The sequence below is a fragment of the Ceratotherium simum genome, chromosome 33 (genome assembly GCF_057802395.1).
Source record: "Ceratotherium simum simum isolate JZ-2026a chromosome 33, ASM5780239v1, whole genome shotgun sequence".
Classification (NCBI taxonomy): domain Eukaryota; kingdom Metazoa; phylum Chordata; class Mammalia; order Perissodactyla; family Rhinocerotidae; genus Ceratotherium; species Ceratotherium simum.
In genome coordinates, this window is record NC_141932.1 from 27,173,453 (window position 1) to 27,189,721 (window position 16,269).

The 16,269-nt window shown below is 39.3% G+C and overlaps 1 protein-coding gene across 1 annotated transcript in view; it reads right to left on the reverse strand.

Moving 5' to 3' along the window:
• Window positions 1-2,825: 2,825 nt before the first annotated feature.
• The window catches only part of ZNF565 (zinc finger protein 565), a 34,024-nt gene continuing 20,580 nt past the window's right edge, over window positions 2,826-16,269 (reverse strand). Inside the window, exons 4-6 of the mRNA XM_087422208.1 lie at window positions 13,154-13,280; window positions 12,375-12,470; window positions 2,826-4,755 (exon numbers count right to left, since the gene is read on the reverse strand). Of these exons, the coding sequence (XP_087278334.1) occupies window positions 3,485-4,755; window positions 12,375-12,470; window positions 13,154-13,280 (1,494 nt within the window). The 3' untranslated portion in view covers window positions 2,826-3,484. The remainder of the gene's footprint in view (window positions 4,756-12,374; window positions 12,471-13,153; window positions 13,281-16,269) is intronic.

The following is a 16,269-nucleotide window of genomic DNA, read 5'->3' on the forward strand; positions in this document are numbered from 1 at the left end:
AATTGTAACTTTAAAATTTTTATCCCGTGCATGTGTTTTAACTATTCAAAGTGACAATTTTTAATGTTATAGCTTTGAGCCCCTCCAATTGTACATCCTAATCATTAAACTACTTAAAGAAAAATGACATACAGATCACTGCTTTCTCATTCTTTGTAGGCAGTGGCATGTGTAGAAAACGCAGATGTTTTCACAGAACACTCAGCATGTCTGAGAAGATGGACGGCATTGGGGTGCAACGGGCCCTCTGCCCCAGACACTGCCTGGCTACCCCAAAGGCTGAGAGGACCCATTTCTTGAGATTTCTCAGGTTCATTCACAAGCCCTGATCCAGATGTCACTGGGGTTGAATTAAGGCTCTTTCTCCCATCATTGTCATCTCCTGTACTTACAATCAAAATTCTGAAAACATAATTAACCCAGAACAGGTGAAATTCCAGACATTCCTTCTAAAATTAGCTTCTTAACTTTAATAGACAATTAAATTAGCAGGAATTTTACTTATCTTCACAAATGATAATCATCTACAATTTGCTTTTTGGGAGATATCCTTGTTGAGTTTATTGTAATTTTATTTAGCCTTGAAAATGAACTGGCAGCTTTCTCTTAGGGATTATCTGTTCCTTGAAGTTTTTTAGGTTAAACTGTCTTTAAAGGATGACTGCAATATTGTGATTTATAACAAATACATTTCTCAGATATATTTGGTCTTCATCCACAGTTTCTGCCTCACAACTCGCAAAACCCTTGGAATTTCCTGCGTGATAAGAGCAATGGCAGCATCTTTTGTTATATTTGGTCTCTTGTCCTCAGTTCCTGAAAACCCTTCAGGGTCATAAAGGTGAAATGGGTGTCTAGTTTATGTTAATGAAGGTGATTTTTGGACCCCACCCATGGGTGGGGGCTGGTTGCCAGGAGAATCAGCCACGTGATCAGAGTATTGAAACTTTCAGTCACACCCCCTGATTTCCAGGGGGGGGGCTTGAGATTGAATCAATTGCCAATGGCCAATGACTTAGTCAATCATGACTACCTAACGAAGCTTTCACAAAAACCCTAACAGACCACTCATTGGCCTTTTTTGGAGACCTTCCATATTGGGGAACCAGAACGCTTCCACAAGTCACCTTGCTGGGCCCCAAGCGCCACCAGGACAGAAGTTCCTTTGTTCGGGACCTTACTCTATATCCTTTAATATCATTTGCAATAAATTGGCAATCTAGTGAATAACTGAATTTTCTTGAGTTCTGGAGCCATTCTAGCAAATTAATCAAACCCGAGCAGGGGGGTCATGGGAACCTCTGCTTTACAGCCAGTCAGAAGCACAGGTAACAACCTGGACTTGTGACTGGCATCTTGAGTTGGAGGAGTCATTAGAATTTCCAGTTTGTAACCATCCAATAGGTCAGAAGCACAGGTAACAACCTGGGCTTGCAACTGGCGTCTGAAGTGGAGGGCAGTCTTGTGGGACCGAGCCCTTTACCTGTGGAATCTGATTCTATCTCCAGGTAGATAATGTCAGAATTGAGTTGAATTCTCAGACACTCTGCTGGCATCCGAGAACTGCTTGTTGGTATGGAGAAGCCTCCACACACGTTGGAATTGGGTCCAGGAACCCTTTGCAATGACTTCTTATGACCTTTTACAATTATTGATTTATTCAGTTATTCCACATCTTCTTGAACAAATTTTAATATTTTGGTAAAAATTCATTCTCCAGATTTTCAAATATATTGAAGTCATGCATAGTAGCCACTTAAAAAAAAATCCACCCCTTCCTCACTCATATTGCTAAATGTGTTTTTTCTGTATCAGACTTGTAAACTGTGTATCTTACTATATTGTTAAATAAATAACCTTCAGAGTATGTCTACTGTTGTTTTCTACTTTCTTTTTTCTTTTATTTTTAGTAATCATTCTTACTGTTGACTTGGGTAATTTTTTCCTTTCAGAGTTGACCATCCATTCCTTCAACATGCTTGGTATATAACTGGCAATGACAAGTGCTGGGGCTCTGCATTTGGAGAACAAGGCCCTACCTGCAATCCTCGGCTTCTGACAGGAGCACGGCTTCGGCTGCACTAAACTGGCTTTTTTTTTTTTTTTTAAATAATTTTATTTATTTTTTTCCCCAAAGCTCCAGTAGATAGTTGCATGTCACAGTTGCACATCCTTCTAGTTGCTGCAAGTGGCACGCGGCCCCAGCATGGCCGGAGAAGCGGTGCGTCAGTGCGCACCCAAGATCCGAACCCGGGCCGCCAGCAGCGGAGCGTGCGCACTTAACCGCCAAGCCACGGGGCCGGCCCTGCACTGAACTGGTTTTGATACATCGAATTCACTGTCATTCATTTCTAGTTTGTTATTTTAGCTTTGATTTCTCTTGAAATGAAGGTACACCTGGAGGTGGTTTTAGATTTCTAAATGGCAGATTTCTTCTGGCCTCTCTTCTGTCAATTTCTAATCTTCTGAATTTTTTTTTTCAGTTAAAAGATGGGGGGAGGGGACAATGTTTTATTGACTTGGCACCTATGAACAGGTGGCTACGGGCCCTAGGACTAATCTTTTGAATTTCTATCCTTTTGAATGAAGGCCTTCTCATGATAATTATACTTTTTTTTTTTTTTTTTTAATTTATTTTTTCCCCCCAAAGCCCCAGTAGATAGTTGTGTGTCATAGCTGCACATCCTTCTAGTTTCTGTACGTGGGACGCGGCCTCAGCATGGCCAGAGAAGCAGCGCGTCGGTGCGAGCCCGGGATCCGAACCCGGGTCGCCAGCAGTGGAGCGCGCTCACTTAACCACTAAGCCACGGGGCCGGCCCGATAATTATACTTTACTACTGTTTTTCAGAATGAATTACCATAACAGGTGGTTATGAAGGCTTTTTGATATTTGATATATTCATAAGGCCCTCCTCTCATATGAACTCCTTAACAGTAATACTGTTATTAATTAATGACAATAACTAACATTTATTGAGCATAGCCTTTGTATAAAATATCTGAGAGTCCTCACGAAAACTCTATTAGGTAGGTATAATTATCACTGCTTAAAAATAAGTAAACTGAGGAACAGAGAGATTGCATAACTTGCCCAATGCTATACAGTCAGTAATGGGTGGAACCGAGTTAATGTTAAGCAAGTTATACGCCATGGCAAAAGGCACATTCACAAAATATTTTAATAGTCATTTTCTATTAGGAATTCTCAGAAGTTGAGCACATTTTGAGTGGTAATAAAAGACTTTTTACATTCATATTAATTTGTTTTCAGCATAAGTTCTCTGATGCTTAGTAAACATTAAGTGTGAAGCAAAAAGAATTCCACATTTATTGAATTTTCTTCTGGTATGAGTTATCTGATGTTTCATAATGGAAGTGACAAATGAAGGTTTTCTGACATTAATTACATTATGCATTATCTAATATTGAGTCAGGTGTGAACTTCACATAAAGGCTTTCCTACATCCCTAATGTGCCAGGCTTTCTAACCAGTATGGATTCTGTAGTGTTCAATGAGCTGGGAGCCAAGAATAAAGGCCTGCCCACATTCTCGACATTCATAAGGTTTGATACCGGGATGAATTCTCTGATGTTCAGTAAGTTGTGAACTACGAATAAAGGCCATTCCACACTCCCTACATTGATAGGGTTTCTCACAAGTATGAACTCGCTGGTGATGAGTCAACTGTGAAACACGAATAAAGGCTTTCCCACATTCCTTACATTCGTAGGGCTTGTCACCTGTATGAATTCTTTGATGTTGAATAAGGTATGAACTACGACTAAAGGCCTTCCCACAGTCCTTACATTCATAGGGTCTGTCACCAGTATGGACTCTCTGATGTCGAGTAAGCTGTGCATGCTGTCTAAAGGCTTTCCCACATTCCTTACATTCATAGGGCTTCTCCCCAGAATGAATTCTTTGATGTCGAGTAACTTCTGAACTATGAATAAAGCCCTTTCCACATTCCTTACATTCATAGGGCTTCTCACCAGTATGAATTCTCTGATGTACAGTAAGTTGTGAATGCTGTCGAAAGGCCTTCCCACATTCCTTACACTGATAGGGTCTAGCACCTGTATGAATTCTCCGATGAACGGTAAGTTGTGAGCCACGAATAAAAGCTTTCCCACAATCTTTACATACATAGGGTTTCTCACCTGTATGAGTTCTTTGATGCAGAATAAGTTGTGAATGCTGTCTAAAGGTCTTTCCACATTCTTTACATTCATAGGGTTTGACACCAGTATGAAGTCTCTGATGTAGAATAAGTTCTGAAGTACGACCAAAGGCCTTCCCACATTCCTTACAGTCATAAGGTTTCTCACCTGTATGAATTCTCTCATGTTGAACAAGGTGTGAGGCACGACTAAAGGCCCTTCCACATTCCTTACATTCAAAGGGTTTTTCACCAGTATGAGTTTTCTGATGTTGAATAAGGTGTGAGCCACGGCTAAACGCTTTCCCACATTCATTACATTCAATCAGTTTCTCACCAGTCTCATTGTTCTGATGCAGAGTGAGGGACGTATAATGCTCAAAAGTGGGCACGTTTTCATACGTGATTTCCACTTGCTTGAAACAGCACTCCAGGTTTACTTGTTGTCTTTCAAACTGGCCACTGTATTCCCAGTCATCTCTAAAACCGGAGCCCTCAAAACCACAGCACTTAAGGCTTTCCATTAGCTCCCAACTGAATGACTCTACTTCAAAAATATCTTTTTGTGGAAATTTCTCACACCTGGACTCCAAGTCTGAAAAATTAAAAAAAAAAGTAAATACAAGCTGTTTTCCTCTTCCAAGAGAAATAAAAAATTCTATAGTAGACTAGAGAGACAAAAGGAAAATAATAACCATAAAAGATGAACGGCTTATATAAGTCTCAGATATTGCTGTGCAATTTCTAAAAAGCACATGAAAGCACAAATATGAGAGCTTATATGGTGCCAGAAGGGAGTAAGAAAACAAATTAAGCCAGGGGGTCTCAATTTTGCTAGGGATCAGCATCATCCAGGAAGCCTGTTAGCAATACAAATGTCAAGAACTACCCGACTGAATTAAAATCTACAGGAGTAGGGCCAAGGCATGTATGTGCATGTACCTGTCAGTATATACTTATCTATCTATCTATCTATTTTAAAAGTAATATGTATGTGTTTTAACTGAAGTAAGATTCACATAATGTAAAAGTCTCCATTTACCCATTTTAAAGTATACAATTCAGTGGTCTGCAGTACATTTCCAATGTCATGCAACCATTCCTACTATCTAGTTCCAGAACATTCTCATCACCCCAAATAGAAACCTTGTGCTCCCCAAGCAGTCACTTCCCATTTCTCATTCCCTCCAGCCCCTGGCCATCACTAATGGCAGAGAAGCCCTAATTCTGTCTTTATGAATTTGCCTACCCCGCATATTTCATATAAATAAGGCATCTATATTTTTAACACTTTCCATCACATAATGCTGATGACAATCAAAATGAAAATCTGCGGTTAAACTTTCTCACAGCCTTTCCACTGCACTTAGAATGAATTCCAAACTCACTGCCATGGTTCACAGGCTCTTGGCAAAGCAGGTCCCTGATTATCTTTGTTGTCTCTGTCTCAACCGAGAACGATGCATCTTCATACTGAGCACTCTCCCCTTTCCCCTCTGTGAACCAACCACAGGCCTCTTTTGAGCATCTAGAACAAATCTAGGTCTTTCTCATCTTAGATCTCTCATCGAGTTCCTCTATTTATCAGGAATCCTGTCCTGGGTTCTTTGTATGGCTGCTTTTCTCATCCTTCAGGTGTCAGATTAAAACTCACACTTTCAAAAAAGCTCTCAGCCTGATAACCCTAAGCATATACCTTGATTCTCTCTCCCACATTTTGTGCCTTGTCTTCATAACACTTTTATAAGTTGTACTTAGATTTTCATTTACTTACTATCTGTTGATCTGTTTGTTTTCTTGCATCTAAACCTCCCCAAAGGCAGAAATAATGTTTTTCTCACTAGCCATTGTAACCAAACCCTAGCACATATAGTAGGCTTTTAATAATGGATTGTTTAATGAATAAACATCAGATTCTAGAGACAGACCAACGGAAGACAATAGAAAGGCCAGAGATAGACTAAAGTTTATATGGAAATTGAATTTACTATAAAGGTGGCATCTCACAGGGGAAAAGGATAGTTTTTGTAATAAGTAACTGGAGCAACTGGATAGTCATTTGGAAAAAGACAAAAGCTGATCCACACATTGCCACTATATACCAGAAAAAACTCCAAATAGGATTTTAATGTTACAAGAAAATAGAAACCACACAAATACTAGAAGGAAACACAGTGGCTTACTTTATAACCTAGGTATGGGAAACCTAACAACGAAACAATGACTCAAAATCCAAAAGCAACAAAATAAAAGACTGATAAATTCCACTATGTAAAGGTGAAAAACAAAATAAAACAAACCACTTGCATATGAACAAACAACACCAAAAGCAAAGTCAAAAGACAAATGACAGAGAAAATATTTGAAACTTACATCACAGATAATGGGATGATCTTCCTGATTTATAAAAAGCTCTTAAAAATTGAGAAATATCCTCAAAAAGTTAAACATACAATTATCATCTGATCCAGCAATTCCATTCCTAGGTATACTCAAAGAAGTGAAAACAGGGACTCAGCTACTTGCACACCAATGTTCACAGCAGCATTGTTCACAATAGCCAAAAGGTGGAAAGAACTCAAGTGTCCATCGACAGATGAACAGATAAACAAAATGTAGTATATACATACAATGGATTTACGTATTATTCAGCCTTAAAAAGGAAGGAAATTCTGATATCTGCTACAACATAGATGAACCTTGAAAACATTATGCTAAGTGAAATAAGACAGATACAAAAGGCTACACATTGTATGACTCCACTTACATTAGGTAACTAGAATAGTCAAATTCATAGAGACAGAAAGTAGAATAGAGGTAACCAGGGGCTGGGAGGAGGGGAAAATGGAGACTTATTGTTCACCGGGTACAGAGTTCCTGTTTGGGATGATGAGGAATAAGTTCTGGAAACGGATAGTGATGATGGTTACACAACTTTGTGAATGTAATTAATGCTACTGAATTGTATACTTAAAAATGGTCAAACTAGTAAATTTTATGTAATGTTTACCACAATTAAAAAAATCTAATTAAAAAAGGTTCCTCCCTACTCCTAGAACTACAAAGACTTAGAATACGCACCAACCAAATATTCTGTGAAAGATAATACTTGTTATAGAATAAACAGCAATGGACTTACTAGCAATAAAATATAGAATTTCAGGGGAGTCATACTATATATATTTTTATTTTATGCATATTCAATGATTTGTGTTCAAAAAACATAGACAGAGTGGTATGCAGAATAATGACCGCCAAAGATGTCCATGTCCTAATCCCTGGAACCTGTGAACATGTTATGTTACACAGCAAGGGGGAATTGAGGTTGGAGATGGAATTAACGTTGCTATTGAGCTGACCATAAGAAGAGGAGATAATCTTGGATTATGTGGGTGGGCCCAATGCAATCAAAAGGGCTCTTATGAGTACAAGAGGGAAGCAGGAAAGTCAGAGTCAGAAAGAGATTTGAAGATGCTACCCTGCCGGCTTTGAAGATGGAAGGGGGCTGCAGTCCATGGAATGTGGGTGGCCTCTAGAAGCTGGAAAAGGCAAGAAAATTGATTCTCCCCTGCAGCCTCCAGAAAGGAATGCAGCCCTGCAGACACCTTGATTTTAGCCTAGTGAGATGCTTTTTGGACTTCTGATCTCCAGAACTATAGGATAATAAATTTGTGTTGCTTAAAGCCACCAAGTTGGTGGTAATTTGTTACACAAGCAACAGGAAACTAACAGACAGAAAGAAAAATCTGAGTAATTCATCAATGTATCACACCTGTTCAATCTTATCCTTGGAGCCCACTCTCCCAAGGAAACGTAGGTTAGAGCCAAAGTACAAAGAGAAGCCAGAAAGTTGGTTCTTGGTTCTTGAGCTTTGAAGAGCAGAGGTCTTGGTGATTTAAGGCTGTTTTAGGTGCACAGCAAGTATAATTTTGATTATATATCCTTGCTCCTCTAACATGGACTTTCAGCTGTATCTCTAAATCAGAGGTTGGCAAACTTTCTTTTCTTTAAAGGGCCAGAGAGTAAATATTTTAGGCTTTGTGGTCCAAGAGGCAAAAATGAGGATATTATACAGGTTCTTATATAACAAGAAAGAAAACAAATTATCACAAAGTTTTTATTGATGAAATTCAAAGTATAATAATAATTAGTATCATACTCAAATAATTTTTTTCTTTTTTTTTTGGTAATACACATCTATGAATGAGAGGAATAGAATTCTTTTCTGGGGGAGATAACATTTCACTTAACTTGAGTTCAAGGGTAGTGTTCTCCAGCACCAGAATTGATGGCAAATGTTCATCTGTTAGTGCTGATCTGTAATGAGATTTTATGTATTTTATCTTTGAAAATGTTTCATATAGATGGTGCTGCCAAATACTGATATCAATCCACGAGCATGTGATTTTAATTGTGTATATGCATCCCTTATAACAAAGCATTTACAGAATTCACTAGGCTCATAGGCCATATAAAAACAGGTGGCACACAGGATTTGGCCCACAGGCTGTAGTTACAGATGACTGATTTATATCCTTACTGTTAGTGAACAATAATGCATACTATAAATTTATGAAATATTATAAGAACAATGAAAGTATGAAACTAAAACTCCAGATTATTTAAACAAAATCAGAGTAGGGTAAGGTTGGGGGTGAATCTAGGGAGGGGTCAACAAACTTTTTCTGTAAAAGACCAGATAGTAAATGTTTTAGGCTTTGTGGGCCACAGAAAGTCTCTGTCATATATATAGATATTTTTAAACCCTTTCAAAATGTAAAAACCATTCTTAGCTTGTGGGTGGTACAAAAAAACTGGCATGAGCTGGATTTACCTACAGATTATAGTTTGCCGACCCCTGGTCTAGGGCACAGGGAAGTGAAAGATGGTAAAGGTCTTACTTTGCTCAGAAAAAGAAGCTCAAAGATACTATTTCATACCATTCTCCAATAAAAGAAACCAGGGCTCCTTCGACGAACGGCTGATTTCAGGGCTTGGGTAGGAAAACTACAAGATAAGCCTGGAACATGTTGTGGTATCAGAAAACAAGGAAGTACTCAAAAAAGAATGAGGGCATGCTGAGAGAACCCCGGAGCCAACCTGAAGAAGTTCCCAATGGCCAAAGCTTGAACAATCTGAGCAATGAAATAAACAATGGTAGGATTGGGCTACAACCCATAGAATACAACAAGTACCCATGAGCCCATACTGATAGAAACAAATCGTTGAATACATAAATGAATAGGAGAGGGGGTAGGAAAAGCTCTTCCTGACAGAAGAATGCCAATTAATAAACACAGAAAGAATAAGGTACATTGAAAATCAACACTAGGCAACACTGTTGTAATAACTGTTACAGACAAGATCCACCAATGGATGCTAAAATCAGTAGGCAACACGTACAGTCTCAAAGTATCTCCTCCCAAGATAATTACCAATTATAGATGGAAAAATAATAACTTTATGGGGGAAAAACATGAGAAACACTACCTTAACCAAGAGATCAAGGTTAACAAGTAGTAAGCCATTACATTAACATCAAGTAACCTGATATGATGCACAGAGGACACAACATCACTTCTGTGGTATTCCTGCCAAAGATGCATAATCTCAATATAATCATGAGAAAATATCAGACACACACAAAGTGAGAGATATTCTTCAAAATAGCATTCATCAAAAGGCCATGAAAGACTGGGGAACTGTCTCAGATTGGAGGATGCTAAGGAGAGACAGTAACTAAATACAATGTGGGATCCAGGACTGGACAGAAGAATCTGATCCTGGGACAGAAGAACGACATTAGGAGAAAACTGATAAAATTCTAATGAGATCTGTGGATTAGTTAACAGTATTATGTCAGTGTCAATCTCCTGGTTTTGAGAATTGTACTATGGTTAAGGGAAATGCTGACGCTAGTGGAAGCTGAGTGAAGGGCGTACGGGAATTCTCTCTAATAATCTCGTATGTTTTCTATAAGCCTAAAATTATTTCAAAATAAAACAGTTAAAAAAATAACTTTACTACAAAGAAAAAAAATTCTATTTTTTAATAGGAGTTTAAGCAAATTTTTAAAAGTCAAATTAAAGATTATTCTAGTAAAAAGCAAGAGGAAGTACAACTTTAAAATCATTTGAGGGCAGAAAGAGTGATAAAATATGAGCAAAACAGGAATAGCTGGAACTAGGAAGAACAAGGAACAGAAAATATAAAATAAAATGGCAGGAATAAGAAAAGACATATTAATCATCACAATAAATGAGAACAGACTGAATTCCCTTATTAAAGGCAAGGAATCTCAGACTGATTAAAAAAGGAAATTCTAACAGAATCCTGATTACAATGGACACACTTAAAATAAAGTGGCAATAATTTTTAAAAAAAGGATAAGCAAAGATATGCCAATTTTTCAAGCCAACAAAAAGAGGGCATTTGATATTAATTTTAGAAAAAATAGAATTCAAGGTTAAAAGCACTAAATGGGAAAATAAAGGAGGACTGTACTGATAAAAATACAATTTGCAGGGGCCAGCCCAGTGGTGTAGCAGTTAAGTTCACACACTCTGCTTCGGCGGCCCAGGGTTCGCAGGTTTGGATCCCGGGTGCGGACACATGCACTGCTTGTCAAGCAGTGGCATCCCATATAAAGCAGAGGAAGATGGGCATGGATGTTAGCTCAGGGCCAATCTTCCTCAGCGAAAAAGAGGAGGATTGGCAACAGATGTTAGTTCAGGACTAATCTTCTTCTTCAAAAAAAAATACAATTTGCAACAAGGAGCTGTATTTCATCTTTACAAAATGTAAAATGTAGTAGCAAAATACATAATACAAGAAACAGCTCTCAGGGGCCGGCCCCGTGGCGCAAGTGGTTAAGTGCGCGCGCTCCGCTGCGGCGGCCCGGGGTTCGCCAGTTCAGATCCTGGGCGCACACTGACGCACCGCTTGGCAAGCCATGCTGTGGCAGCATCCCATATAAAGTGGAGGAAGATAGGCACGGATGTTAGCCCAGGGCCAGTCTTCCTCAGCAAAAAAAGAGGAGGATTGGCAGATGTTAGCACAGGGCTGATCTTCCTCACACACACAAAAAAAGAAACAGCTCTCAGAATTTGATAGCACCAGGACAGAGAAAGCTAAAAGGACATGCAGATTCTAAATCATATAATCAAAAGGGTTATAGTTAAACAAAGAGGCAAGTGTCTCATCCAAAGAACACTAGTTTTAAATATACACGGAACATTTTCCAAAATTGCAACTACTTAACGACAACATTGGAAGAGAAAACGCAGTGTAATGATTTCTTCTTTGGGCTGAGGAAACTCCTGCCAACACAGAATTCCATACTCAGTGAAAATATCCTACAAGAAAGAAGGTAGAATAAAGACATTTTCATGTGGTCCACAACAGAGAGTCTGTCAAGAGCAGACCTGCACAAAAGGAAATTTTACGGGTGTTCTTCAGATCGAGAAAAAATGATGAAAATAAATAATGACAACAATAGCAGAGAAGTCAGGAGAGAGTAACTGATAATGAAGTATTTGAAGGTTCAATATTGTCCAGCCAACGCCAACTAATAATACTCGATATCATTTATTTAGTGGTCACTATCTCCTGGCATTGTTTTGGGCATTTTCACATTATTAACTCATATAACAGCCACAATAACTACATGTGGAAGGCACTATTTTTATCCCATTTGCAGAGAATTTAAGTAATTTTAAACTCACAGATCTAGTAAGTGGCAGAGCCAGAATTTGCACTCAGGTAGTCTGATTCCAAAGTCTGTGCCCTCAAGCACCACACAACCTTACCTCTCAAAAGTTAAGAGAATAAATGAATTGCTGAATTAGGTAAAGTGAGAAGCTGTTTTAAAAAAATAAGTATTTTTTTATGGGATGAAGATACTTGCAGAAGAAAGGATCCAAAGTACAGGTAAAAAGCTGGCCGCTGGGGAAGAAGGTAGCACATCTCTTTTTGAAATGAGAGGAAAATAAGAACAGAGAGGAATGAATGGGGGCAAGGGCAGTGTTCCCTTGGGAGCTGATGCTGACAAGGTCTGCTCTGCGTGTCTGCCTGTCTCAGGCCTTTATTCTGGCAGTTTTTGGCATGGCTTTGAGGGGAACATCCCATCAGTAACTCCAAGTACTGCTATCAGTTGGATCACCTGCTGGGCTATTATTCCCAATGACCTCCCCCACTGGATCAGCCCTTGCTCACCTGGGCACCACGGTCCTGGCATATCAGCTGCAATCACCCAGGGTTCCTTCCCTTGCTCCAACAAGGAAATGACATCAGGCTTAGAAATGGAAAGTCCTGTTTATAGAAAAAGAAATGGGGCATGATTATGCTGTTCCAAATTCCAAACCCAGTCCCTCGGTCATCAAAGAGGAAAAGCAATTACATGAGGGAAGGTGTAAAGGTTGTCCAAAGGATACAAAGATGCAGGTGCCAATGGAATTACCTATTTCCACTTTTACAAACATAAACAATTCTCTTTGGAACAGAGAGCAGAAATTCAGCCAGAAACTTGTGAGTCTCCCTAGATATTCACCATGAAGATATCAGAAATTCCAGAAGGCTAGTCCTGAATTATTTAGAGTAGATAACTACGGCGGTTATTCTCCATTTGCCCTCTCCTTCCCCCCAATTCATTCTTCGCAGTTCCTTGCCCTGCTCTGTGCCCGACAGCTTACCTGTAAGGACTGTATTAGTCTGGTCTACGGGTCTGGCAGATGGAAAGCATCAGCAGGAGGTCAGTGGGCAGGAAGAGCGAGCGTTCAGGGTATTTCTTATCCCTCTCCCTCCCTCCTTTGACCCAGGAGTTCTGGAGGTGGCTACAGTTGCTGCCAGCCGGGCCCTTCTCCATGACTCAGGCCCTCACCATCATCCGGTGGCAGTGTTTCCTCTTTTACCCCTACCGTGGTAACAGTCTCCCACTATTGTAGTCCCTGGGAGCCTTGTTTCCTGTCCAGCCCTGTATTATACAATAGCCTTACCTAGTGAGACCAAGTTACCGAAGTTCTCCAAAGTCACATCCCTGTACAAGTCTCTCTGGGCAGGTTCCAGGCACTTCCATTCTTCCTGAGAGAACTCTATGGCCACATCCCTGAATGTCACCAGTCCCTGAAATAACAAACCCAGGCATTACTAGTAAATGAAAGAACTATCATTTTTTTCATTTATTACCAAAAATTTCAAAATACACAAAAGTATAGAGAATAGTATAATGACCCCCAGGAATCCATCACTCTGCTTCAACAATTAACAAGACTTTGCAAATCTTGTTTCCTCTCTTCCCTGCCGTTTTTCACCCCTGCTGTATTCTGAGGCAAATCCTACATACCAAACATCACAGTATTTTACCCACAAATACTTTACTATCTAACAGATTAGACTTAAAAAAAAAAAGGCATAAATCAAGCTTAACACAATTAACAATAATTTCCTAACAACCAGATCAAGTTTCAAATTGCCCCTATTTTCTCAAAAGTGATTTTTTACAGTTGGTTTGTTCAAATCAAGGTTCAAACAAGATCTACACACTGCATTTAGTTGACAGGTTTCCTAAAGTCTCTGAAATCTCTAACAGCCCCCACAAACACTTTAAAAAATTTTATTGCTATTTATTTATTAAAGAAACATTTGAATCAGTAGAATTTCCCACATTCTGGATTTGGCCAATTGCATCTTCATAGTATACTTTAACATGTTGCTTTACTTCCATATTTTCTGTGGAAAAGTAGTTAGATCTGGAGGCCTGATGCACATTTTTTGGAGGGGTATGAATAAGTCAGAGGTGGTGCTGTGTACTTCCTATCGCATCCCATTACGAGGCACATAATGACCGGTTGTCCCACTTCTAATGAGGTTAAAACTGATGCATAGGTTCAGGTGTTAACAACCTGACTCATCCAGGAAAATGTCTGTAAGATGGAAAGAGAGGAGACGGAGGAGGGTGTTGTAGGAAGGAGATGATAACGCAAGCAAGCAAGCTAGAGCTAAATGCTTACGCCATGAAGGAAGTATAATAAACAAATTTATTTGACTAAAGGCCTACATGCCTTTGAATATTCCTGTGGCTTGAGATAAGGCCTCTTTCCTACAGCGGGGCTCTTCTATTTTCCACAAGGGTCTGGGAATGAGCAAAATCTAGCTAAGTGGAGTTTTGTAAATAAATGAAACACATATATAAAACACATAGCAAATATGGGTCTTGCAAGTAATGTCTTTAAAAATGAGTCCCTTTTACCATTTCTCCATTGAGATAATAAAAAAGATAGAATCCAAAATGTCTTATAAATCTCTATCTTAAAATATAAGACTTACACAAGTTTTGTTTTGAAGACTCAGGGTCATAATCAGTCTGTGGATCTCAACCCAGGTTACACCTTCCCCTTTAGGACGCATTTGGAATCACAGAGGGGATGGTCTAGTTGTCACAATGTTGGCGGAGCTTGGGCTGCAGGGGTGGGCAGTGCGCTACTGGCATTTAGTGCCTGGTATCAGGAATGTTAAGTGTCCTGAATTATCTGAGCCATGTACCCAAGACAGTCCCATACAACAAGGAACCGTACTGCTGAAAATGACAACAGTGTCCCCACTGAAAAGCAGTTTGTTAGATATCACGAGCATATTTTTTGTTATGGCAAATTTTATATTAAACACAGGGATTTTTATTTGCTACATAATAATGCATCTTATGCCCTGTAAGATATAATCATTCGATTATTTGGGGGCATTTAGCTTAAACACGATCTGTAAAATCTTCAATGTTTATTATATACTTGTTAACATCCATCGTCCTTCGCCGTCCACTTTTTCTTGTTCCTGAAATAAGAAAGTTGATGGAGGGTGTGTCTCAGTCACATAAATGTGGCCCACAACCAATATATATTGTTCAACCTCAAAATGGACCATTTTATGGTTATTCATCTCTCATAAATTCCCTTGCAAGACTGGAGAACCTTCTGTAACTGAAGTTCCCAATCACAGCCCCCATCCTAAAGGCTTCACAAAATAGGAGATGTCACCACATACGGAGACCAAGACCAACCACTCCAGCTTTGACCATGTCTACATCAAAGAGGTCAGACTGGGGGCTTCTGCTGCAAACATCTAGGCATGGGATAAATTATAACAAATACTCTTTTAAACAAATCTCTAAGCTCTCAAGAAGGTAAGGACAATTAAATCCCAGAGCTAACAAAAAAAGCGAAACACACACCCACACCCACACACCCACACCCACACCCACACCCACACACACACACACAGTTGAACTCAGAGAGGTAAGCAAATATGTTAGCAGGGGCCACCCTGAAGTCAAACGCTTTGAGGATTAACCTTAGTACGGGGCCTAGGACACACACCAAATGGAGTGTGAACACATGACCCTCACTTAAAGCTGGGATCCTAGAAGAGCTACTCTCTGTGACATGGTGGGCTCCAATGAAAACCTTGCTGGAAAAGGGTGACAAGGACCCTGCTGCACGCCAGGTAGAAAAAAAAAAGGTTATCATTAATGATACTACTAATACTACTAATAATCATTTCCTTTGCCAATCTATAACCAAAGGCCTACCCTCAAGTAAGTACAGAATTCAAAGTAACATCATTCATGCAGTTAGGGGAAACCTCAGGTGAAAAATTAAAAGTGTGCTGAGTTTGAGAACATTCCCAGGTGCAGAACCTCTCTGAAGGAAGGCATCCTCTACCCAGTTCCCTAAGGATTATCACATATTAAATTAAGTCAACCAAGTCAATTCAATGGGGAAAGATCAGCCTTTTTAACAAATAGTCCTGGGACAAGTGGATATCTATATGCAAAGAATAAAGCTGGACCCCACTTCACACCATATATAAAAATTAACTCAAAATAGATTGTGGACTTCAATGTAAAAGCTAAAACTATAAAACTCTTAGCAGAAAGCATAGGAGTATATCTTCATGACCTTGGGCAGGCAATGGTTTCTTAGATACGGCACCAAACACAGTGACAAAAAGAACAAAAAGATAAAATAAACTTCATCAAAATTAAAAACTTTTACACTACAAATGATTCCAAAAAGAAAGTGAAAATCCAACCCACCAAACTGGGAGAAAATGTTTGCAA